General features: G+C 37.9%; 1 protein-coding gene across 4 annotated transcripts in view; it reads left to right on the top strand.

The window, feature by feature from the left end:
• ehbp1 (EH domain binding protein 1) overlaps nucleotides 1-24,011 on the top strand; it is a 305,625-nt gene that overhangs the window by 67,635 nt on the left and 213,979 nt on the right. For all 4 annotated transcript variants that reach the window (XM_008114298.3, XM_003215191.4, XM_003215190.4 and 1 more), the window contains exon 5: nucleotides 8,417-8,470. In XM_008114298.3, the coding sequence (XP_008112505.2) occupies nucleotides 8,417-8,470 (54 nt within the window). The remainder of the gene's footprint in view (nucleotides 1-8,416; nucleotides 8,471-24,011) is intronic.

Below are 24,011 nucleotides of genomic sequence, written 5' to 3'. Positions count from 1 at the left end.
TATATATATATATATATATATATATATATAGTTTGGAGAGGGAATGCTAAGAGTAGGTTTTGAGAGAAATGTTTTATAGAGCTCCTCATTTTGCGTAGATATGCCTGTAGCTCAAAATAACATTTCATGTGTCAGATGTTGTGTATCTCTTTCATTCTCTTATAGTTTCTGCCATAATAGTTTTGTTGATCTTGAAGGCACCACAGGGAAACTTCTTTTTGTTGCAATAGAGCAACATGTTTATCCTCCTAGGGAAAAGATTTTTTTTTCTACAGTGCTTTATTAATCTCATTTCATTCCTGAGATTCTATGGCTAAGTATTCTTTGGATAATTATGCACTTTTTAATTTCTCTACAAAATGTACTTATATTTTCTCCAACTTACTGTTAAAGCTTTATAGCACTCAGAAGAGAGCCTACTCTTGCTTGCTGAGTCTCAAAGTTGTTTCTTGACTCTAAATGAATTTCAACATGGAGAAATGTACTGTATGACATTTAGGAAGAAAAAAATGAAATGCACATATATAGGATGGGTAACACCTGACTTAAAAACAGTACATTTGAAAAGGATTTAGGAGTTTTCATAGTCCACAAACTAAACAGTGTGATACGGCAGCTAAAAAAGCCAATGCAATTCTAGTCTGCATCAATAGGAGAAGTACAATGTGAGGAAAGTCACAGTCCCACTCTATTCTGCTTTGGCTAGACCTCACCTGGAATGATGTGTCCAGAATGGTAAAATGTTTGGAAGCCAAGCCCTATGAAGAATGTCTAAGGGAGCTGGGTCTGTTTAGCTTGGAGGAAAAAAAGGCTGAGCGGGGACATGATAGCCATGATTAAATATTTGAAAAGATGTCACATCAAGGAGGAGCAAGCTTGTTTTCTATTGCTTTGAAGACAAGGACACAGACCAATGGATTCAAATTGTAGGGAAAAAAAGATTCCACCTAAACATTCAGAAGAATCCCTTGACGGGAAGAGCTGGTCAACAGTGGAGTATGCTGCCTGGGAGCATGGTGGAGTATCCATCTTTGGAGGTTTTTAAATAGAAGTCATCTGTCAGAAGTGCTTTGATTGTGTGTTCCTGCATGGCAGAATGGGGTTGGAATTTCTTTTTGATATTCCTCCTGAAAACTTTGAAGGAAAAGGGGGTTCATGAAACAAGATGTTTCTGTATATCTCTCTCCCCCCCCCCATCCTCCCCTAAAGCCTTCACCAGAGGCTCGGAGAAACCGTCTAAACTTTGTGTGACAGAGTGATAGAGGAGCTGTCCATTATTGGACAAAGGAATTTAGTATGCAAGGCTCTTCTGCCTGAGTTTTGCCTGATCCTTCCCATCTATACCTTGCCATCCAGGAGATTTTCTGATCTTTCTTAGAGGCTTTTCAGAGGGTATAGAAGAGAGAAGGCAATGGAAAAGTCAGTTTCTATGAACTTTACTTCTGTTCATAGTTCTTAGGATCCAAACCAGTGTCATCAGTTTTGACATCCCAGATCCTAGATGGCATACGTCTATGGCAGAAGATGAGAACAGAGATATTTTAGGTGTGGGCGCTTCTTTTAAAAATATGCAAAATTATTTGGGCCATTGCAGAAGTTTCACAAAGTGAAATGAGATTAAACAAGGCAATGACTGGGGCAGGGGTCAAAATTCATCACAATGTTAAATCTGTTACTGCATTTCACTTCAAAAGAAATGGTGTGTGCTTGCAGTTAAACAGCTGCTGTAAGGGCCCCTGGAATAAGGAATTGAGAGTTTAACTCCTCCTCCATCCCTATGAATGTAGATAGATTTTTCCAGCTAGCAATAAAGATTTTCATGGTCTAAAAGCTTGCCAAATATCTCCCTAAATATAGCGAGTAACCGTGAAAACTGTAGATTGTCGTTCAGAAAAGCAAGGAAAAGTTATCTTTCTCGTTTTTTCAAGCAACAAAGACAAACATATTGCACAGAATACCAATATTTATCCATTTGTTTTAGGCTGTCCACCAGTACTCAGGGATGGTTTACAAAAACTAATTAAAATGATAAAAAGAGTCAAAGGCATTATAGTAGAAGCTTGACACAGCAGGGCAAATGTGCATAAATCTGTTTAACACTACACGCAGTCCCCAAGTTACAAACAAGATAGGTTCTGTAAGATTGTTCTAAAGTTTAATTTTTAACTCAATATTTTTAAAGTGTCACTCTAGCCATATATATGTTTTGTTGTCTGTGCCCCTATTCAGAATATTTCACCTCAATTTTGGTCCCTGTGACAACTGGATTTTTAAAAAATTGGCTTGTTTTGGAAATGAGGATTAGTGATAAAGACATCTTCTCCCCAGGAGTGAATGTTCCTTCCTAGGGGTAGATTTCTTTCACTTCCTGTTATCTCACCCCCGTTCTTAACTATGAGTGTTTGTAAGTCAGGTGTTCATAACTCAGGGCACACCTGTACATGCTTTCCAATATGTTAAAGGGAAAAAATACAGACAAAGAACAGCAAATAAAAAAACAGAAAAGAAAAAATGTTTATTTTCTTTGCAATGGTTATATATCTTAATGTATAAAGTCTTACTCCTTTCATTAAAACACTTCTTAACTCAAACTGTTAATGGTAACAATTAACATAGTCTTATTTTTCTTCAAAAAGACGATGTCTGTTTTAACAAGTCATAATAAAAGGGGTGAAATCTCAAATTGGGAGTTAATTTGTTATAATTGGGCAGTTTCTCATTTTATATCAATACTTCCTTCTCTTCCAAATTTTTCAAAACGTGTTGCATCACAAAAAGTATGCCTTCTACATGCCTATGTCTCCAACTTAAATATCCTCTAAATTTATTTATAAAAACCATCTCACTCATATATATAAAATATATAGAGAAGGTTTGATAAATGTTATGTCAGATAGTGCCTAAGGGATAGATTAAATGTAATAAGTCATCAAGCTTTGTCTCCTTGGTTCCTCACCACAAAAGTGGCAATTCAATCACCAAGAGACCCTTGTTCGTGTCCCTGATCTTCCTTTAGTCCAAGACATCATTTTGCCAGCCAAGTTCAATTTGGCCAGCAATCACTGTGAGAAATGTGATAACAGAAGAAGAAATAAGGAAAGTTATGAAGACAATGAAACCTAATAAAGCACCAGGACCAGATGGTTTCCCTATATATTTTTATAGAATAATGGAGGATGAACTGATGCCATGGCTAGTGAAAATAATGAATGCAGTTCTTAGAAAAAAATACCGGAATCATGGATCCAGGCAGACATAATAACATTACCTAAAGACAACGGAGATGAATTGGAGGTTTGTAACTATAGACCTATTTCCCCTTTAAATACGGATTACAAAATTTTCACAGCAATAATGGCAAACAGATTTTTAAAAATTTTGAATGAATGGATTGGCAAAGAACAAAATGGATTCTTGCCAGAGAGAAATATAAAGGATAATATTAGATGTGTAATAGATGCCATCGAATACTACGAACTCCATCATCAAAAAGAAGTAGTCTTACTTTCCCTACCCTGTTTCCCCTAAAATAAGACATCCCCAGAAAATAAGACCTAGTAGAGGTTTTGCTGAATTGCTAAATATAAGACCTCCCCCGAAAGTAAGACCTAGCAAAGTTTTTGTTTGGAAGCATGCCCGCCAAACAGAACACCAGAGCATGCAGGATCAGTAAATGTACGTACCATAAAGTGTTGTACATAGAAATATTGGTAGTAACAAGAAATTCTTGATAGGATTCACAGTTTGTCTGGTTATGCTGGTTTGTGATGACAACTACTGTACAGTATATAATAAATGTTCATTTTTTTGTTCAACAATAAATGTGAATTCTTCTTCATGGAAAAATAAGACATCCCCTGAAAATATGACCTAGCGCATATTTGGAAGCAAAAATTAATATGACACTGTCTTATTTTCGGGGAAACACGGTAGATGCCGAAAAGGCTTTTGATAAATTGAACTGGAATTTTTTTTAAGTTATTGGGTAAAGAAATGGATTTAGGATATTATTTTTTGAATGCTTTAGAGACAATTTATAACAAACAAACTGCTAGAATAATAATAAATGGTCAATAATCAAAAGAATTTAAAATTGGCAAAGGAACGAGGCAAGGGTGTCCCCTTTCACCCTTAATCTTCATTTTTGCTATAGAAATACTAATCAGAAACATAAGGCATGATGACCAACTGAAAGGTTTGAGAATAAGAAGACATGATTTTAAAATATGAACTTTTGCGGATGATATAATATGTATAATTGAAGAACCTAGAAATCAAATACAAAAGTGTATCCAGAAGATTGAGAGTTTTGGTCAATTAGCGGGCTTTTATATTAGTAAAGATAAAACAAAAATACTTGCGAAAAACATGAGTTACAAAAATCAGGAGAAAATACAAGAGTTGACAGGAATAAAAGTTGTAACAAAATTGAAGTATTTAGGTATTTCGATAACAACGAAAAATGCCAAACTATTAGAGAACAACTACTTTGTAAAATAGAAAGAGATAAAGAAAGATCTGCAACAGTGGCAGTTTTTAAATATTTCATTATTAGGCCGAATTGCAATTATAAAAATGAATGTATTACCTAAATTACTTTATTTATTTCAAAATTTACCGATAATTAGGAATAACAATATTTTTAAAGAATGGAACAAGGAGTTAAGTAAATTTATTTGGAGAAATAAAAAGCCAAGAATTAAATACAGTACCTTGACTGACTTAACAAAAAGAGGTGGATTGGTCTATCAAATATGCAATTATATTTTGAAGCCAGTGTGCTTCAGTGGATTAAGGATTGGACAACCCTGGAAAATGAAAATATATTAGCATTGGAGGGAATGGATCTACGACGAGGTTGGCACGCATATATTGGGTATGATAAAAGAATAATTGAAAAGAATTTTGGAAATCATTTTATTAAATCGGCGTTAAAAAAAATTGGGAAAAATATAAGTTACGTTTTTATAATAATAAGATTCCTTTGTGGATTTCACCTTTGGAAGCTGACCAGAGAAATATATTAGGCTGGATAAAATATGAGGATAATCTGACTAAAAAGAAAGATGGATATGTGTTAAAATCACATGAAGAAATAAAAGAGAAATTTCCAGGTACCTCTTGGTTCCAACTTGCTCAATTAAAAGAACAGTTCAACAAGGATTAAAAAAAAAAGGTTTTAGTATGGTAGATAATTTATGGGACAAAATTATGATGAGCAAGAAGAAAACAATTTCAAAAATTTATACCATACTTTTAGAATGGGCAACAGAGACGGAGGAAATAAAAAACTATATGATAAAATGGGCGAGAAATATTGGACGATCAATTAAATTAATAGAATGGGAAGAGATTTGGAATAAAAAGTTAAGGTATACATACGCTTCTGACTTAAAAAAAAAACTGGCTAAAAGTCTTCCATAGGTGGTACATAACACCAAAAAATTAGGTTTAATGTATAAAAATTATGATAAAAGATGGAAATGCAAAACTCAGGAAGGCTTGTTCTATCACTTATGGTGGTCATGTGAAAAATCAAAAAAGTATTGGAAATGATCCATCAAGTAACACAGTTAATTTTACAAATGAAATTCCCATTAAAACCAGAATATTACTTATTAGGAATCCTAGACAATGAGTTTAAATTGGACAAAAATGATGACATTTTATTTACATACTGTGCTACAGCCGCGAGGATGACCTTTGCGAAAATGTGGAAACTGGAGGATATCCCAAAAAAAGATTTGTGGATGTACAAGTTAGAAGAAATTCAAAACATGGACAAACTTACGTTCCTTTTGAAAGAAACAAGAGGAAATATTGTCAGAAGGACAAATTGGAATAAACTGGAAGAATATCTTAAGAAATGAGCTGAAATATGTTTAATAGTTTGTTTAAATGGAAATTTAAGGTTTGAATACAGTGTTGTAAATGATAAATCTGAAGAATGGAAGATTATTTCCCTTTATGTTGACGTTCCCTGAAACATGTTATTCCTTACGATGTTACCCCCCCCCCCCCATCCCTTGTCCCTTACACTTGGTTTTTCCTTTTCTTTTCTATACCCTCATTTGTTGTTGTAGTTTTTTTCCTTTTGTTCTTTTACTCTTATGTATCTGCACCCATCCCCGTTTTTAATTGTGCACTATATTTGAAAATTATATAAAAAAAATTTTTTTTAAAGAAATGTTCCTTTTTCTGCTCAGTGTATCACTTACAGACTGCCATGACCAACCCCAGGACCTAGTTTTATTATTGGGACTACCTTGGGCAACTAGGTGGTGGTCTCTGCCAGATGAGGGACAAGGGGGTGGAAAGTAATTCTGGACTAATCAGTGGCTTTCAGTCCTATCGCTCATGTTATCTTTTTGGATTGCTTGAGAGAACCACTTGTGGCATTGTGTATCAGTGGTTTAACCAAGCATTTCTATTTCTTTCCACTTCCATTAGCTCATGCTCCTGCAACTTTAAAATAAAATATATAGTTTTTTGTTCATGCTTTGGTTTTATTCATGTATTTATAAATAAATATTTAGCATAGTTTTTGTCATTTGAAGCCATAATGCAAAAGGATAACCTACATATTTTTGAATGAATGAAAAATAAAATATACTTTGAGCTTTAAAAGAAATTTCTAATGAGTCAACAGGACTGCTGATATCTAGGATTGATTTAAATAGCATCTCTGAAGGACTCTAATTTAAATATTACATTATTATTCAAATCATTAGTGAGGAGGATTCTACTTTAGTCATCATTTTTGAATGCACATTGTTATTTAATATACTGTAATTGTAATGCATATGCAAAATTAAATACATAATAAGCCACTGTTCTAAGATTTTGAAATTAATTTTCTCTTAATAAAAAAATATGATCCTTGCATTTAGACCCAGGCTTCTCATTTTAGGTCAGATGTACTCCAGCTCCCCAAAATCTGATTTTTGGCCTTTTCTGTCTTTGCACTTATAGAAGAGAGAGAGAGAGAGAAACTCTTTATGTATACTATTGGTATAATAGGAATGAACAAGTTATCTATCATCCCTAAAAACGGCTGTTTACGTTTTTATGAAATTTAATTAAAAGATGTATACTGTAATTTGTATTTGCGCCTTTTGACCTGTGCTCTTTTTTCTGCTAATTGTTTTATGAAAATTTTGATTTTTCTTTTTAAAATGTTATATATGTTTTAAATTGATTTTTAGCAACCTTTGAAAAAAATCCATATTTTTCCTTTATATATAAATCCATAATATAATATTAATGTCAAGGTAAAGGCTTGCCCCAATATTAAGTGAAGGACAAATAAAAAAGTGAGTAGCAAAAGTACTAAACTTTTTCTTTTTTTCTTTTTTTATAATTTTTATTGAAGTTTTCAAAATGTAGATTTTACATAAAATGAAAGGGTAAGGTTAAGAAAGAAAATACGAGTGAAGGAAAAAGATGGAAACGGTGGTAAATAGGACAAAATAGGAAAGGTGAAAGTAATAGGGAATGGGGTGGGATATATTTGGTCTTCCATCCTTTATTTCGCAGGGTTCTCATCTTTCATAGTCTTTTAATTCTTATAGTCCTGGTTGTTTTCTTTATTTCCATTTCTAGTCCTCAACTTTTAAACCTCTTTTTTACATTTTTCCATATATTCTTTGAACTGTGTCCAGTCTGTTCTCTTTATAGGTTGTCCTCTTTGGACTTTCAACAAAAAGGTTAATTCATCCATGTCCTGAATTTCTTCCATTTTTTTTCCTGCCAGTGTTCTTTTGTTGGTATCTCTTGTGATTTCCATTGTCTCACATATACTATTCTTGCCGCCATGTTCATGTAGGTAAATAGGATATTTTCATTTAAATTAAAGTTTGTTTCCATGTCCGTTATTCCTAGTAGATAATATTCTGGTTTCATCGGAAAAGATTTTTAAAGTAATTTTTGAGATTCTATATGTATTGTTTTGCAAAATTTAATGGATCCAGTGCATGTCCACCAAGCGTGAATATATGATCCAATATGGTTTTTACATTTCCAGCAGGTATTTTGAGTGTTTTTATACATTATACATAGCTTCTTTGGTGTGATGTACCGTCTATGGAACATTTTCATCCAGTTCTTTCTCAAGTCCATTGCATAGGTATATTTTATTTTTTTCTTCCACATTTTTCCCATTCTTCCAAGTTAATTGAATGACCAATTTTTTTGCCCACTTTATCATGCAATTTTTTATCTCTTCTGTTTCCGTTGACCATTCTAACAGTTTGTTATACATTTTTGTTATTTCCTTTTTCTCATTTTGAAGAATCTTATCCCAGAAATTCTCAGTACTGCTGAATCCAAGTTTGTTATCTTCCATATATAGTTCCTTTATTTGAGGATATTGACAGCTTTTCTATAGTGTTCAAAATATTGTATCTCCCCCTTCTAGGATCCCCATGCTGAGGAATTTGAAGACAAGGAATGGACATTTGTCATAGAAAACGTAAGTGAAAAATTACATTTCTCATTATCTTTTTGTGGAGACAACGTCAGCTGTAGCTGTTTACCATTAAACAAGCTTCAACTATCTGCCCCTCATGTGGTGGAGGAAATGGGTAATTTAAGTCATAAAAGGAAATAGTATGCTGCTTTTACAAATTGAAGTATAATTTTAATACTCTGTTTTGTATCACTTGATTAGATTTATCTAGATGTCATTGTCTATGTGCTTTGATGGGTATTTTCTGTTTATAATTAACAAATAATACAATATGGTGTAAAAATAATAGCATGGAATGTATGCCTACAGCTAAATGGAATTTGGGTGCCTTTCTATATGTAATAGTTACTGAAGTAATTAGGAGTAACGTTGATGGGGTAACTTGTGGTGAAGTGACTCCAGAATGGTGCACATGAAGCAAAGCAAAACAAACAACAAAAACACAAATATTTCCCTTAAATAAAAGGTTAGAATTTTTTCTTAAGGTTGAGAGCACCACCCAGTGGTCATAGAAAAAACAAGCAACTTTCAATTTAGGAAAATGAAAGTGTTCAGTGAGCCCTTGGTATCCACTTCAGTTTAGTTCCAGGGTCCCCCAGAGATACCAAAATCCCTGGATACTCTAATCACATTATATACCATAGCATAGTAAAATGGTGTTCTTGATGTAAAATGGCAAAATCAAGGTTTGTCTTTTGGGAATGTTTTTAAATATCTATTTTAAATCTGTGGATGGTGAAATCTGTAAATGCAGAATTTGTGGATACAGAAGGCTGACATATTGGCCTTAAAGAACTTTAGGGACCATTTGTATTGATTTAACATTGATATTGACTAAAGTGAGTGTTTTGTGTGTAAAAGAGAAAATGAGATGGATTTCTGCAAGTGGAACATTATATCACTTTGATTGGTTCGGAATCAGTTGCCTGTTTCAGCAAGTATCTTATTGCTAAGTTGAGTTGCAGATTGAGAAGATGAAGTATAAGATCAGATGATTTATAGTTTTTGAATAATAACTATATTGATGTAAGATTTGCTTCTTTGTGTGCCTAGAAATGACAATACATACATGGCTAATATTTGTGCTATTGCATGGGAAGTGAAGAAATGCTCCTATATTTTTCCTGTAGTTGGACTAAATGAAATCATTAGTCCTGACTAGATTGGACCTATAGAATCAATTGAGCACTGAGGAACAATTGCTTCATTGTATTTACTCTTCTTGGAAACTAGCAATTGGATGTAGTCCACTTCCAGTTTTCAAAAAAGATTTATTGAAGTGTTAAACATATTGAGGGGAATAAAAACTAATATAAATGCCCCCTTACATACTCATGGACTTCCAAATAGTGATAAAACTTCAATCTAATGTGTGGATTTCTACTAAGGCAATAGAACTCTCCCATACTATCTTCTCAGACTATGGCCAGCCCTCCATATCCCTCCGCTGGAATCTTCTTAGGAAGGTCCTCCAATGCTTCAGAACTCATTTAGGATGTGGTGGTAGCATAAATGCAGATCTGTTTAGCCAATACCAGCTGTTCTTATTCTGAGTACTTAAGGGACATGGGTGTATTGTCTTGTTCTTAGAATGGATTAATTAATTTACGTTAATTAAAATCTCTTTTGCAGCAAACCTCGGCCTCTACTTTTCTGTGTAGAACCCCCAGTCTCTTCAAAGAGGAGGAGAAGCAAATTTCTGATTCCTGGTTGATAGAAGTGGGAAGTGCAAGCAGAGGGCAAGGCTGAATGTCCATAGTGGTGAAATGAAAAAAAGGCCAAGGAACAGGAAAAGGGAGAGAACTAGGGGGAAAGCAATGGTAAAGAAAGAGTACTAGGGTAAGAATAAGTAAGGAGTTTCTCGCCTATGCAAAGATAATAGTTTTTTCTGTGTCTGATAAGATTAGAACCACTTTCTACATAATATTACCCTATATAATTGCAAACACTTTCACAATGAATTGTTTTTCTCTATCACACAGAGTACTTTAAAAATGAAATCCAAGTGGTATACATTTTGTTTTACAGAAGAGTAGCTTATGCTTTTATACATTTCTACCATCTACAAGCAGAACTGTTTGTAGCTTTTTTAAAAATGCACATTTCAGAATTAAATGTCTCTACTTAATACATTTAGAGCAGGCAGCCTATGGTTCAGACATGCTTTCCTGGCCTTCTAATTCCCCTGTCATATTCCACTGTATGTGATTATGTGAACTGTGACTGGTTGCCTGTGTAAATTACCCTGGGTCTTCTGGTCTAGATATAGCTCAGAATTAAATGCTGCTTTGTCAGCCATCTCACTCTTGTTCTGAATGAATTCTGTTTTGAATGTAATAGAAAAGTAAAAGTGTGTGTGCAGTTTTTTAATACAACATTTGCTTACGTTAACTATTTAGCAGTTTGTTCTAGTTCAGGAATCTTGGAGATTAGGTTTTTAGAGCAAACTCCATAGCACATCTTGTTTTGATTGGCTGATATTTTCTTATTTTTAGCCAAGGCAGTGGTAAAAAGACATCTGAGTGTTGCTGTGTGACCTAGACCTGATCCTTCTGCAAATAGCTTTTACATCTTTTAGCTGTTTCGTAGCCACATTTCAATTTCAATGTAGATTTGTGAAAATTATAAAGAATGCCAGCTAAGGAGATCTGCATTCACTTTTTCCATCCCAGCCATACTGAAATGACAAACTGGTGTGACTGGCCTGGTATCGTCTGCATGGACATGTGCTACAAAGTATTTTCTAGGCAATGCTTTATTTTGTCAAAATTCTGTCTTGCAATAAAAAACTTACATTCCCAAAGAAAGCAAGTGAATCCTGACTGAGATGAGTCACAGAGCATAATACATTATACTACACTGTTAACTTTCCCTTTATGAGACAGGCAGGTCCCATTCCTGTGAAGTAATTACAGTAGAGTCTCACTTATCCAACGTAAACGGGCCGGCAGAACGTTGGATAAGCGAATATGTTGGATAATAAGGAGAGATTAAGGAAAAGCCTATTAAACATCAAATTAGGTTATGATTTCACAAATTAAGCACCAAAACATCATGTTAAACAACAAATTTGACAGAAAAAGTAGTTCAATACGCAGTAATGCTATGTAGCAATTACTGTATTTACGACTTTAACACCAAAATATCACGATATATTGAAAACATTGACTACAAAAATGCGTTGGATAATCCAGAACGTTGGATAAGCGAGTGTTGGATAAGTGAGACTCTACTGTACTAAAGAAATCATAATAATTTAAAGAAACATCTCTTCAATATTCTACAATACTGGATTTGTATATACACAGTATTTGTATGAATTTAGCATTCCTATCTAGAAAATGCACACACAAACATTTTTCAGAGAAAATGTTAAGTAAGTATAGCAGACATTAACTTGCCACCATTCATTATGAATGCATTTCATCATTGAAAAGTTAAACTGGTGAGCAGATGTTTGTTATTGTTTATTAGTTCAGTCGCTTCCGACTCTTCGTGACCTCATGGACCAGCCCACGCCAGAGCTCGGCCATCACCACCCCCAGTTCCTTCAAGGTCAAGCCAGTCACTTCAAGGATACCATCCATCCATCTTGCCCTTGGTTGCCCCGTCTTCCTTTTTTCTTCCATTTCCCCAGCATCATTCTCTTCTCTAAGCTTTCCTGTCTTCTAAATATGTGGCCAAAGTACTTCATCTTTGCTTCTAAACCTCCTTCCCTCCTGTGAGCAGCTGGGCATTATTTCCTGGAGTATGGACTGGTTGGATCTTCTTGCGGTCCAAGGCACTCTCAGAATGTTCCTCCAATTTTCCTCAAAAGCACCTATCTTCCTTCGCTCAGCCTTCCTTATGGTCCAGCTCTCACATCCATAGGTTACTATGGGGAATACCATTGCTTTAACTATGTGGACCTTCGTTGCCAGTGTGATGTCTCTACTCTTCATTATTTTATCGAGATGTTTATGTTCAGGATTCTGTTTACTTGGCATGTATAGAAAACATGTAAATAGTATTATTAGAATAAGCGAAAACAGCATTACGCATGGCTACTTTATAACGCAAAAGCATTTCCCCCTTCCTACCGATGCCTCATGTACTGTTGTAACATTTTAGTATCATTAAATGAACAAATGTTTTCAAATGAGGAAATGCTGAATGGGGAAAAGTTCCCCTCTGGGGTCATAGTCATAACCCAGCTTTAAAAGATTCTGCTCAATATAGTAGGATTTTGGTATTACAACAAGTCAAATGGAATTCATATATGTATTTTTGAGGCTGCATGATATTGAAGGTTTGACTGAACATGAATGTGACTCATTTCAGATCACAAAAGTATATTATTTTGTGATATTTATATTGCAATTACTCTAGCATGTCTTTCAAAGATGAAATATGGAATGGTGATGTTGGAATGTTACAGAACAGATAATGTTCTCTTTACTCCTCCTTCCCTTTTTTTATAAAGTCAATAATTTTTTCAAACAGTAATGTTTACACTGGAATGGGTTTGATGACACATAATTTCTGTGGTGATTACTGATTCACAGTAGTAAAATGCAATCTGCCTTCCAAATTGCTAGAACCAATTTGTTTAGGCATGTTTTCAGTCCTGTTTCCTGCTAGTTTCCTTGAAATATTCTTTTCCCACATAGTTGAGAGTATATTGGGAAAGACAGCTGACCAGAGTTGATATCAGTGATATTTGTTGTCAGCTGGAGGGAGGAAGCTGATAAATGGAGGCAGTCAGTTCTGGAAGCAAACCACTAATACTACATTAGGCGTGTTTAAAACCAGCAGTATGTTTGAGCAATTTTTAGCATATGTTTATTCATAGAAAATCAGCACTAAAATATACTTGCTGGGATATGCAAGAGACTTGAATCTGCATGAGGTCTTTTTCTCTTTCCAACATCAAATATAAAAACGGAGTCTTGGTAATTGTTTTACAGTGGGGTTCTAATCATACTCCAAATGTTAGCTGAGCTACCCAACTCTCCTTTTAATAAAAATATGTACTTTTAGGATTGTTCAACATGCCACATTTTTTTGCATGTGAAGGTGAGTGATGTAGTTCTTGATAGTGAGCAGGTTTTTTTAATTTAAAATGCTGCTTGCTGTGATAGCATTATATTATACAAATCTCATTTCATTGTGGGCACCTGGCGAGCAATGACTACATGATGTTACAAACAACTAATGCCTGCTTCTCAGCTAAGGGTGCAATACAAGACACTATGGAAAAGGGAGAAAACAAAATGTCAATATATAGTCATTTAATGGGTGGAAGATGATTTGAAAGATGGTCCCTCATAGGTGAGTTTGGATCAAAATGTTCATTTGGAAGCAAACTTGATACAAGTAAAATGTGCAGTTTTGATTCCAATTCTTTACGTATTGGGAGGATCACTTGAAAGTTGGTGTACATCTTTAGAGCTTTCCTTTCAAAAGCAGTTTCTCCATGCAACCAGATAAAGTCTCTAGGCCTCCTTTGATGGTTCATCCCCTCCCCCATTGTTCCATGATTAACTGTTCTATGAAGGTATTGCATTTATTTATTTATTTATTTATTTACATCACTTTTGCCCCGCCTTTCTCTCCGAGGAGACTCAAAGCGGCTTACAGTAAACAGGCAAAAATTCAATGCCTAAAAACAATGTAAAAACAACAATTCATATAAAACAATCTACAAAACAACAGTTCATATAAAACAAGTACCATTACAAAATAAAATCACATTATATAAAATTTTAAGAATGTCCAAGATTAAAATCCATTCATCCAGAATCCTCGATTCTTCGTACAGGTCATGTAAAGTCCATGTTCTTATTCATTAAAAGCTTGTGAGCACAGCCATGTCTTTAAGGCTTTCCTGAAGCCTAGGAGAGTTGGTATCTGCCGTATGTTGCTGGGGAGGGTGTTCCACAGCCGAGGAGCCACCACCGAGAAGACCCTGTCCCTCGTTCCCACCAGCCTTACCTGCGAGGCTGGTGGGAGCGAGAGCAGGGCCTCCCCCGATGATCTAAGAGTTCTAGAAGGCTCATAGGGGGAAATACGTTTGGACAGGTAAGATGGGCCAGAACCATTTAGGGCTTTGTAGGTCAAAACCAGCACTTTGAATTGGGCTCGGTAGCATATCGGCAGCCAGTGGAGCTGGCTCAGCATGGGAGTAGTACGCTCCCTGTAAGCCGCTCCTGTTATTAGTCTGGCTGCCGCCTGTTGTACTAGTTGGAGCTTCCGAGCCGTCTTCAAAGGCAGCCCCACGTAGAGCGCGTTGCAGTAGTCCAAACGAGCTGTAACCAGAGCGTGGACCACCGTGGCCAAGTCAGACCTCCCAAGGAACGGGCGCAGCTGGCGCACAAGGCGGAGTTGTGCAAAGGCTCCCCTGGCCACCGACAAGACCTGGGGCTCCAGGCTCAGCGATGAGTCCAGGAGGACCCCCAGACTGCGAACCTGTGTCTTCAAGGGGAGTGCGACCCCATCCAACACAGGCTGTAACCCTATTCCCTGTTCAGCCCTGCGACTGACCAGGAGGACCTCTGTCTTGTCTGGATTAAGTTTCAATTTGTTCGCCCTCATCCAGTCCGACACAGCGGCCAGACACCGGTTCAGGACCTGAACAGCCTCCTTAGTGACAGGTGGGAAGGAGTGACAGAGCTGGACATCATCTGCATACAGATGACACCTCACCCCGAAACTCCGGATGATCTCTCCCAGCGGCTTCATGTATATGTTAAACAACATGGGGGACAGTATTGACCCCTGCGGGACCCCACAAGTCAATGGTTGTGGGGCCGAGCAGGTGTCCCCCAATGACACCATCTGGGAACGACCCTCCAGGAAGGACCGGAGCCACTGAAGAACAGTACCCCCGAGACCCATCCTGGCAAGGCGCCCCAGAAGGATACCGTGATCGACGGTATCGAAGGCCGCTGAGAGGTCCAGCAGAACCAGCAGGGACACACTCCCCCTGTCCAGTTCCCGGCGTAGATCATCGACTAAGGCGACCAAGGCTGTCTCGGTACCATGTCCCGGCCTGAAGCCAGACTGCGCTGGATCCAGAAAATCAGTATCTACCAAGAATGCCTGGAGTTGTGCAGCTACCACACGTTCCACGACCTTGCCCAAAAAGGGGAGATTGGAAATAGGCCGATAGTTCTCCAATTGAGTGGGGTCCAGTGATGGCTTCTTCAACAGCGGTTTGATCACAGCCAATTTAAGGCTCGCTGGAACAATGCCTTCCTGAAGGGAGGCATTCACCACCACCTTCACCCACTCGGCCAATCCCCCTCTGGCTTCTCTCACCAGCCAGGATGGGCAGGGGTCTAGGATGCATGTGGTCGCCCTCACCTCTCCAAGCACCTTGTCCACGTCCTCGGGCTGAACCAATTGAAACGAATCCATCAAAATAGGACAAGCAGGTGCACTTGTTACATCCTCGGAGACTGCCGTTAATATGGTGTCAAATCCAGAGCGGATCAAAGCGACTTTGTCCGCAAGGAACTGAGCAAATGCTTCACAACGGGCTGCCGAGTTGTCAGGGATCCCATCTTGAGGGACGGGATATAACAAACCTCTGACAACTCGGAACAGCTCCGCCGGACGGTTCTGTGCGGACGCAATATTAGCTGCAAAGAAAGAGTTCTTTGCAGCATCTATTGCCGCGGCATAAGCCTTAAGATAAGGGCCCAGCTGTGTTCGGTTTGACTCATTCGGTTTTTAACGCCACACGCGCTCTAGTCCCCTCTTCTTTCGCTTCATCGCTGCCAACTCCTCAGTAAACCAAGGAGATGGTTTAGCTCGGGTACTCGAGAGGGGACGTTCCGGAGCGATCGTGTCTATTGCCTTAGTCATCTCCCAATTCCAGAGAGCGACAAGGGCATCGACAGAATCACCAGCCGAGGTGGCGGGAAACTCCCCAAGAGCCATCAGGAAACCGTCCGGATCCATGAGCCTCCTGGGGTGGACCATTTTAATGGGTCCTCCACCCCTGCGGAGGTTAGGGGGCGCAGCAAGTCTAAACCTGATCAGGTGATGGTCGGTCCATGGCAACGGAGCAATGGTAAGCTCCTCCACACCTCCATTTTCCTCCCATCCCTGACAGAAAACCAAGTCAAGCGTGTGTCCAGCTCTGTGGGTGGGACCAGATACTCGTTGGGACAGCCCCATGGTTGCCATGGAGGCCATGAAGTCCTGAGCCACGCCTGAAAGGTTGGTCTCGGCATGGACATTGAATTCTCCCAGCACTATGAGCTGTTGAGACTCCAATGCCAGGCCAGAGACCACCCCCGCTAGCTCAGGCAGGGAGACTGTAGTGCAGCGGGGTGGTCGGTACACTAGCAGAATCCCCAGTCTGTCCCGGTCACCTACCCTCAGGTGGACACATTCGAACAAGGTTGACTGTGGGATGGGGCACCTGGTCAGGGGGATGGACTCCTTATAGATTACTGCGACACCTCCTCCCCTCCCTCCAGATCTTGGTTGGTGCTGCATGGTGTAACCTGGTGGACAAAGCTGGGTGAGGTTGACACCCTCAGCCTCATCCAGCCAGGTCTCCGTTATGCACGCCAGGTCTGCCTGTTCATCCAGGATAAGATCCTGGATGATAGCAGTTTTTCCATTGACAGACCTGGCGTTCAACAGCACCACCTTTAACCTGGAGAGACCGCCAGCCTGGGCACCCAAGTTTACCATATCAGGAGGCCGTTTTAAATCTATAAGAACTCTTTTTTTTGCCCTAGGCCGAATTAATTTATGCCTCCCTTTCCCGTATCTCCCCCTCCCCTGAATTACTTCTATGGGGACTCCTTGGCTGTTAGATGGCCACCCTCTCGCCACATGGTCCATCATTATGTTAATATCTGCTTTTAAATCAGGGCACAGATCTAGTATTTGCTGCGTCGTACCTCTCCCTCCTTTCAGGTTAATTAAAATTCTCTCCTTCCCCTTCTCCTTCACCTTGGGGGCAGCGCAGGTCTTATATGCCAGAAGGCTTTGTAACTTTCTCCCTTCTAGTCTCCCAAATGTTAAAGTGCTATGTGCTAAGGTGGCGGGAGCTAAATTAAAATCATTGGGGTAACAGAGGCTCGACTGGAGGTTAAGAAGTATCAAGCGTACTGTTAAAACGATCGCAGCCTCTAGTACAGTGCCCGCATGCATCACTATGATCTGTACTTTGTACTATTTGTGTTGTTTTTAAGGTCACTTCTTGCACCAATTACCCACTGAACCTTCCCACCCCCTAAATGACCCCTCCCTGCTCCCCACTATTACCCTAATTGTGCACTAACCCAACAGCTGATGTTAATTATAATAGCAACTATACAGTTTATCTCTACAGTGCATTAGTGCTTATTCTTCCGAACAATAGATGCTGTAGTGTTCTTTACTCAATCCGGGAATAGTTCATCGAGCCAGTTCTAATTAATAGGGGGTTTGTGATATAAGAGGTAGCACGTTAAAGTTTGGTTCCATAAAGTGCAAAAGTCAGATCTTGTCTGCTCCTCTCAGCTTTATATACCTGGCAGAGGCGAGGTCTTAAAGCACCAACAGCAGGCAGAGAGTTGCAGCAATGTTCGGTCAATGCATTGCGGTTGACCGGATGCTCCCCATCTTTCCATAAAGAAAAATGGATCAAGATGGCTTAAAGCGGGTCTCCCCCCCCCCCCCCCCCCGTATGTGATGAGGTAGTGGGGAAGCTAGGACGGTGCGGAGCAACAAGTCCCCACGCCTCCTGGACAGGTGTCGCCGGGGTCACCGCGATCCGCGGCAATACCCAACAGTTACGGCCGCACAAGTGAAAAGATACATAAATATCACTGTTTGACAATACTAACACTTTCATTATCTAGTCTTCATTTTGTTGGAATTTTCCATAGTCTTCCATTTCTTACAGCAGTGATCATGTGTTGCCTCTCTTATTTGTTCATCCATCTGTCTCATTAAAAACAATTCTGGTTTTAATTGATTTTTTTTCTTAAATATCTTCTGGATTAAACAATGTATCTGTTTCCAAAAAATGTTGTTTTTTCATTAAAATGTTACCTCTTGCTGTTGACATTTCCAATATACATTAGTGACACCTTTACACTGTTTACATCAGTTTTAATACAGTACTCATATATCAAATCTTTGTTATACTTTCACAAGAGTTCTTAGGCAAGGAATACTCAGAGGTGATTTCGCCAGTTCCTTCTTTTGAAACATAGTTCAGAATCGTCACACCAGTGTTACTATACCATCAATCCCTGTTGAGTCATGTCATTCTGCCTTAATGTAGAAGTATATATACATGTTACAGAATTTGGTACAAAGTTTTTGACATTATTTTACATATGGCAGATCAGTCAGCATTGGTATGAAATTCAAAGTTGGGTTTTTGTAAATTCCCCTGCTTCCTATCAATAAGTTAATGTTCTTGAATGCTATGTCTTCATGGTACTTGGTGACCTTACTATACTTCAACGTTTATATTTTTCAGCTGCAAAGCAAGTTTTCAGTTTAGGGAGGCCAACGCTAGAAAAGACTAAGCTTGAATAGAACATCAAGATAAATAAATGTTTTGTACTGTTTCTACTGTTTGCCTTTTACTTCAGCAGACTATGCCTTTGCAATTAATCAAAGATTAGCTATCATATCTTGGGAAAACAATATCTTTTTCTCCCCCCCCCCCCGCTTTTATCTTGATTGAGATGCAAAACATTATGAGAGCTACTCACAATAGGAAACTAATTAGTATGCTGTAAGTTTACCTTGCATAAGATAGATTTTCCAAATATTTTTGTTTGATTTAATAATTGTCTTCAATTTTTTTGCCTCAAACTAATTTTATAGTACCATAGGCATAGCATTGTTAACCATTTCACCAGCTCCATACACTTTATAATTAGAAATGTCTGGCATATCATGATTTCTTGTACAGCTCAAATACTGTGTACTAGAAATCATTCAGAGCTAAATACAGTGTGACCATTAATTCTTGCATTTAAATCTGAAAATGAGAATTTGAAAAGCTAATATCAATGATAATGTTCAGTACAGAGTGTTTAAAAGATTAGGTTGGGATAATACTGCAAAGTGATGTGTGTAAAGGAAATACAAAGGAGGATTTGTGTTCACCAGTATAACAACAACCCTCTGTAGTATGAATTAACATCATTAGTAAGAGTTTTACTCCTAGTGTTGAATGTGATAAAATACATAAGCTTGTAAACCAGCAAACCTAAACAGGATTGTGGGTCAAAGGAATGGCATTTCTTTGCATTACTGAAATGTGCAAGATCCTTTTCATTGTGAGGGGATCTAGTCCACGTGCCCTGAAGAAACCTTTTTCCCAATGGCTGGCTGCCTAGTGCTGTGTAGTGTGTTATGACCACTTGATGGCACCCTTTGATTTAGTACATACCTCATTAGAGAGCAAAAAAAAAAAAAAAACCTCGGCAGTGCAGTCAATTTGTAGTATTTGTAATGGAATAACATGTAAGAACTAAAGACTGCAAGGTATCTGGTTAATGTAGAGATGAAATGAATGAAACAGCAAGGCTAAGCTTTCCTGACCCTTCATGAGAGAATAGATGAAAAAAGGGGAAGAATAAGCTATTGTGCCAAAGGGAGATGATGAAATTCAAGATCCACACACATAATCTCTGGCTCAGCCTCTGAAATGTTAATCCCTGGGTAGAATTATTTTGAGCTGTAGATTGCAATTTATCATCAAAATGGCACTGTGTCAAACAATACTTCTTGTATGTGTGATGTTCAGAACTATCCAATTTTAATATAAAATGGTTCACAGAGCACTGTTTAACATTTAAGTAGCAACTCACTAAACTTGGATGTATGTGTTGTTGTTTTTTCTTCTGCATTCTGACCAGAGGCTTATTTAAAACAAGCAGGGCTATTTTCCATAGACTTTCATAAGATCTGTATCTTATTTGAATCTATTTTTTTTTGGGGGGGGGGGGATATTGTTGGAATTGAATTGCCTAATAACAGTTCTGATAGAGTGTACATGCTTCAAGATCTTTAATAGAAAAGGTACTTTGCCACAAAGAGACCTGATTCAGAGATTTCCTGATGTGTCCTCACTTTTAAAGCTGCTCACACTCTCTCCCTTCCATCCCCCCAGGATATGTATAGGTTTATTTAGAATATTGGGGGGTGTTTTTCCCCTTTAGCTTATTTCCGTGTAGGTAGTGAAGCTTTGCTAGACAGAGAACCCAAGTAGTCTGCCTTGCTTGGTTTTGTTGTGTTGTTTTGTACTTTGAATCACTCACAGGATTCTCTTGTTGTCATGAGTGTTCTGATAAGAGACCATCAGCAGGAGCAGACTTTCTAAAGGCTAGTAATTCATTTGTATAATGTACATTGGGATCCCTTGAAATGATTGTGGATCAGTTTTATTAGATGTAAAGTTTGCTATATATTATTTATTAAAATATTTTGAACTGCCCTAGCAAAACTTCACAAAAAATTAAAACAATACTAATAAATCAAATTCAAACCATCAATAAAATTAAAATCATTGCTGTAAAAGCCAAGAAACACAGGTTGTTAGAAATTTCTTTTTTAAAAACCAAGTATAAGAAAGGAATGTTTTTAACTTGTGCTTAAAAGCCTTCAGCAAACTGGAAACCATTCTTATTACTAGAATGCTTGTCTCAGCTTCCTATGTGGTGCAAGTGGAATTCCTGGTCAGCATAAATAACATTGTGTATAGAAACTTTATATTGTCTCAGTCTTTAGCAGTCAAGATTTTTTTTGGCAAAAATAGATAATTATGTATGAGAGAAACAGTGTGTGTGTGTGTGTGTGTGTGTGTGTGTGTGTGTGTGTGTTTGCTTGCAGATTTTGAATTGCTTTATACCTTGCAGGGTCCAGACAACATGTGCAACAGGAATTCTGTGAATCTGATTGGTGTGCCTCTCATGTAATGCAGATGTTGGCTTTAAAACTGCCACTGGTTGGTTGTCAGTGAATCTGTAGAAGAATTTAAAATGAAGAAGACATAAAGTAGCTTCTGAAATTTTACTAATTTATTTTGTGACATATTGAGAATTTCTTCAGAGTAAGTGGTCTAAATATCACAGCTCAGAAATTGATCAGTAATTTAAGTTTTACACTGGAACCGAGCAAACTGTTGATAAAGAACAATAGGTGCCAGATAACTGAGCTTCAACTGAACTGTCAGATGGGATTCCTATCAGCTATTAAAGTCTAAAGGGCTAATTAGCACCTAGTGGTTGTTTATCTAATCAGTGCTAAATAAACCTTAATGCTGATGACTGAAGGGAAGAGGAAGAGCAGAGACCTACAACTGTTAGACTCAGTCTCCCAAAGGTAAAAGTTTTGATTTTTTTTCACACACAACGAAAGGAAATAAGACAATTAATGAACTACAAACAATTTTGTTCTTAGCTGCTGCCAAGTCAACTTCAACTCATGAATGAGAAACCTCTAAGTTCCCCTATCATCAACAGCTCTGTTGCAATTTTTCAGACTCGGGGATGTGGCTTCCTTGACTGGGGGTGCTCTACACTGTGAAATTAATGCAGTTTGCTGCCACTTTAACTACCGTGGCTCAATACTATGGAAATATGGGAGTACTTGTTTGACAATATCTTATTTGCAAAGAGTGCTGGTGCCCACACAAACTACCGGTCCCACAATTCCATGGCATTGAACCTTAGCAGTTCCTCATTTCCTACTACCTTATCAAGTAATATTGTCTTTTCTAGTGAGTTAGTTTTCTCATGGTATGGCCAAAATATATCAGTCTCAGTTCAGTCATCTTGGCTTCCAGGGAGAGTTCAGACCTGACATGCTCTACAACCCATGTATTTTTCTTTTTAGCAGTCCACGATATTCATGGAACTCTTCTCCAACACCATATTTCAGATGGGTTGGGTTTCTTCCTATCCATTTTCTTCACTGTCCATCTTCCACAACCATACATAGATATTGGAGTCATGATGTCACAGGCAATCCTGACGTTGGTATTCAATAACATATATTTACATTTCAGGATCTTGTCTAGTTTTTTCCTAGTTGCTCTTCCAAGTGCTAGACTACAAAATCCAAAACTGTCCTCATGGCTGGCTAAAATTGTGACACTTTGCTGTCTGATATTTCAGTGTACACCAACTTTGTTTCATGCACAAAATTATTAAGTATATTTTATAAAATTGTCTTCAAGCTATATGTATAGAGTGTATATGAAGCATAGATAAATTTCATGTTTAGACTTGGGTCCCATTTCCAAGATATCATGTTACATACATGTATGTAAATGCAGGTATTCCAGAATCTGAAAAAAATTAAACACTTTTTGGCCCCAAGCATTTTGCATAAGGGGCAGGGGATACTCAAGATTTTTGTTTCGACATTTTGATTCACAGAATCCAGAATGCACGTTATGTATAATACCTTACACATATTCATCATTATTGGATAAATTTTATATGCGTCAGCTCTAATGTCAAGGCTTTCTTACTTGTTTTAAAAATGATATAAAATAAAATAAAGATTTTTAACAAATCAGCTCTTCCACAGTACACATTCTGTGTGCCTGGCTGTTCGTTTCTGAGTCTACTTATTTGGTAAAATTGGGAGCCATGTAGTCTCTTCCAACTCTGTGATTCGGTGGTTCTAGGAGCCAAAAGTGCATTCATCACATTAAACTAATGACAGATCACAGTACATATTGCTCCTCTATGTCTTTGTACAGTTTTGGTTCCCTAATGAAGTGACAAAATCCCTAGTGATTTGAATGGAGTTGGATAGCACTCATAAGGTAAAGGTTTCCCCTTGACGTTAAGTCTAGTTGTGTCTGACTCTGGGGGGTGGTGTTCACCTCTATTTCTAAGCCAAAGAGCCGGTGTTGTCTGTAGACGCCTCCAAAGTCATGTGGCTGGCATGACTGCATGGAGCGCCATTACCTTCTTGCCAGAGCAGTACCTGTTAATCTTCTCACATTTCCATGTTTTCAAACTGCTAGGTTGACAGAAGCTGGGGCTAACAGTGGGAGCTCACCCCACTCCCCAGATTCAAACCGTCGACCTCTCGGTCAGCAAGTTCATCAGCTCAGCGGTTAACCCGCTGCATCACAGAGGGCTCCATAGCACTCATAGACATGCCTATTTGAATTCTTCCAGTACTCAAGCAGACCTACTCAAGAGTAAGTCCTATAGAGTGCTGTAATAAGAACAAGTTTGATGACATACTTCCAGGTGAGTAGGGCAAGACACAGGTAAACCCTATTTAATATGAATGGATGATACATATTTATGTCAAAAGGTGATTCAGATAATCTTTTTGATCCCTTTATTCTTAAGCAATTCACTGTGCTTATATTTGAGCATCCCCTCATATTGACTATAAATACAGTAGAACAGTTTAAGTGTAGTGCTTATTCTTTTGTTGTAAATAAGATCACTCAGCATTCTTCTGCTGATTATACCTGAGTAGCAATTCTGAGGGCTGATTCTAAAAACAGCTTCTGAAAAGCCACATAGCCTTAAAAACGCATTTGTTTTAAAAGCAACAAAGAAAT

This window comes from Anolis carolinensis, chromosome 1 (assembly GCF_035594765.1).
Source record: "Anolis carolinensis isolate JA03-04 chromosome 1, rAnoCar3.1.pri, whole genome shotgun sequence".
NCBI lineage: Eukaryota > Metazoa > Chordata > Lepidosauria > Squamata > Dactyloidae > Anolis > Anolis carolinensis.
The sequence above is the reverse complement of the archived record's forward strand: the minus strand, read 5'-3'. Positions and strand labels throughout refer to the sequence as shown.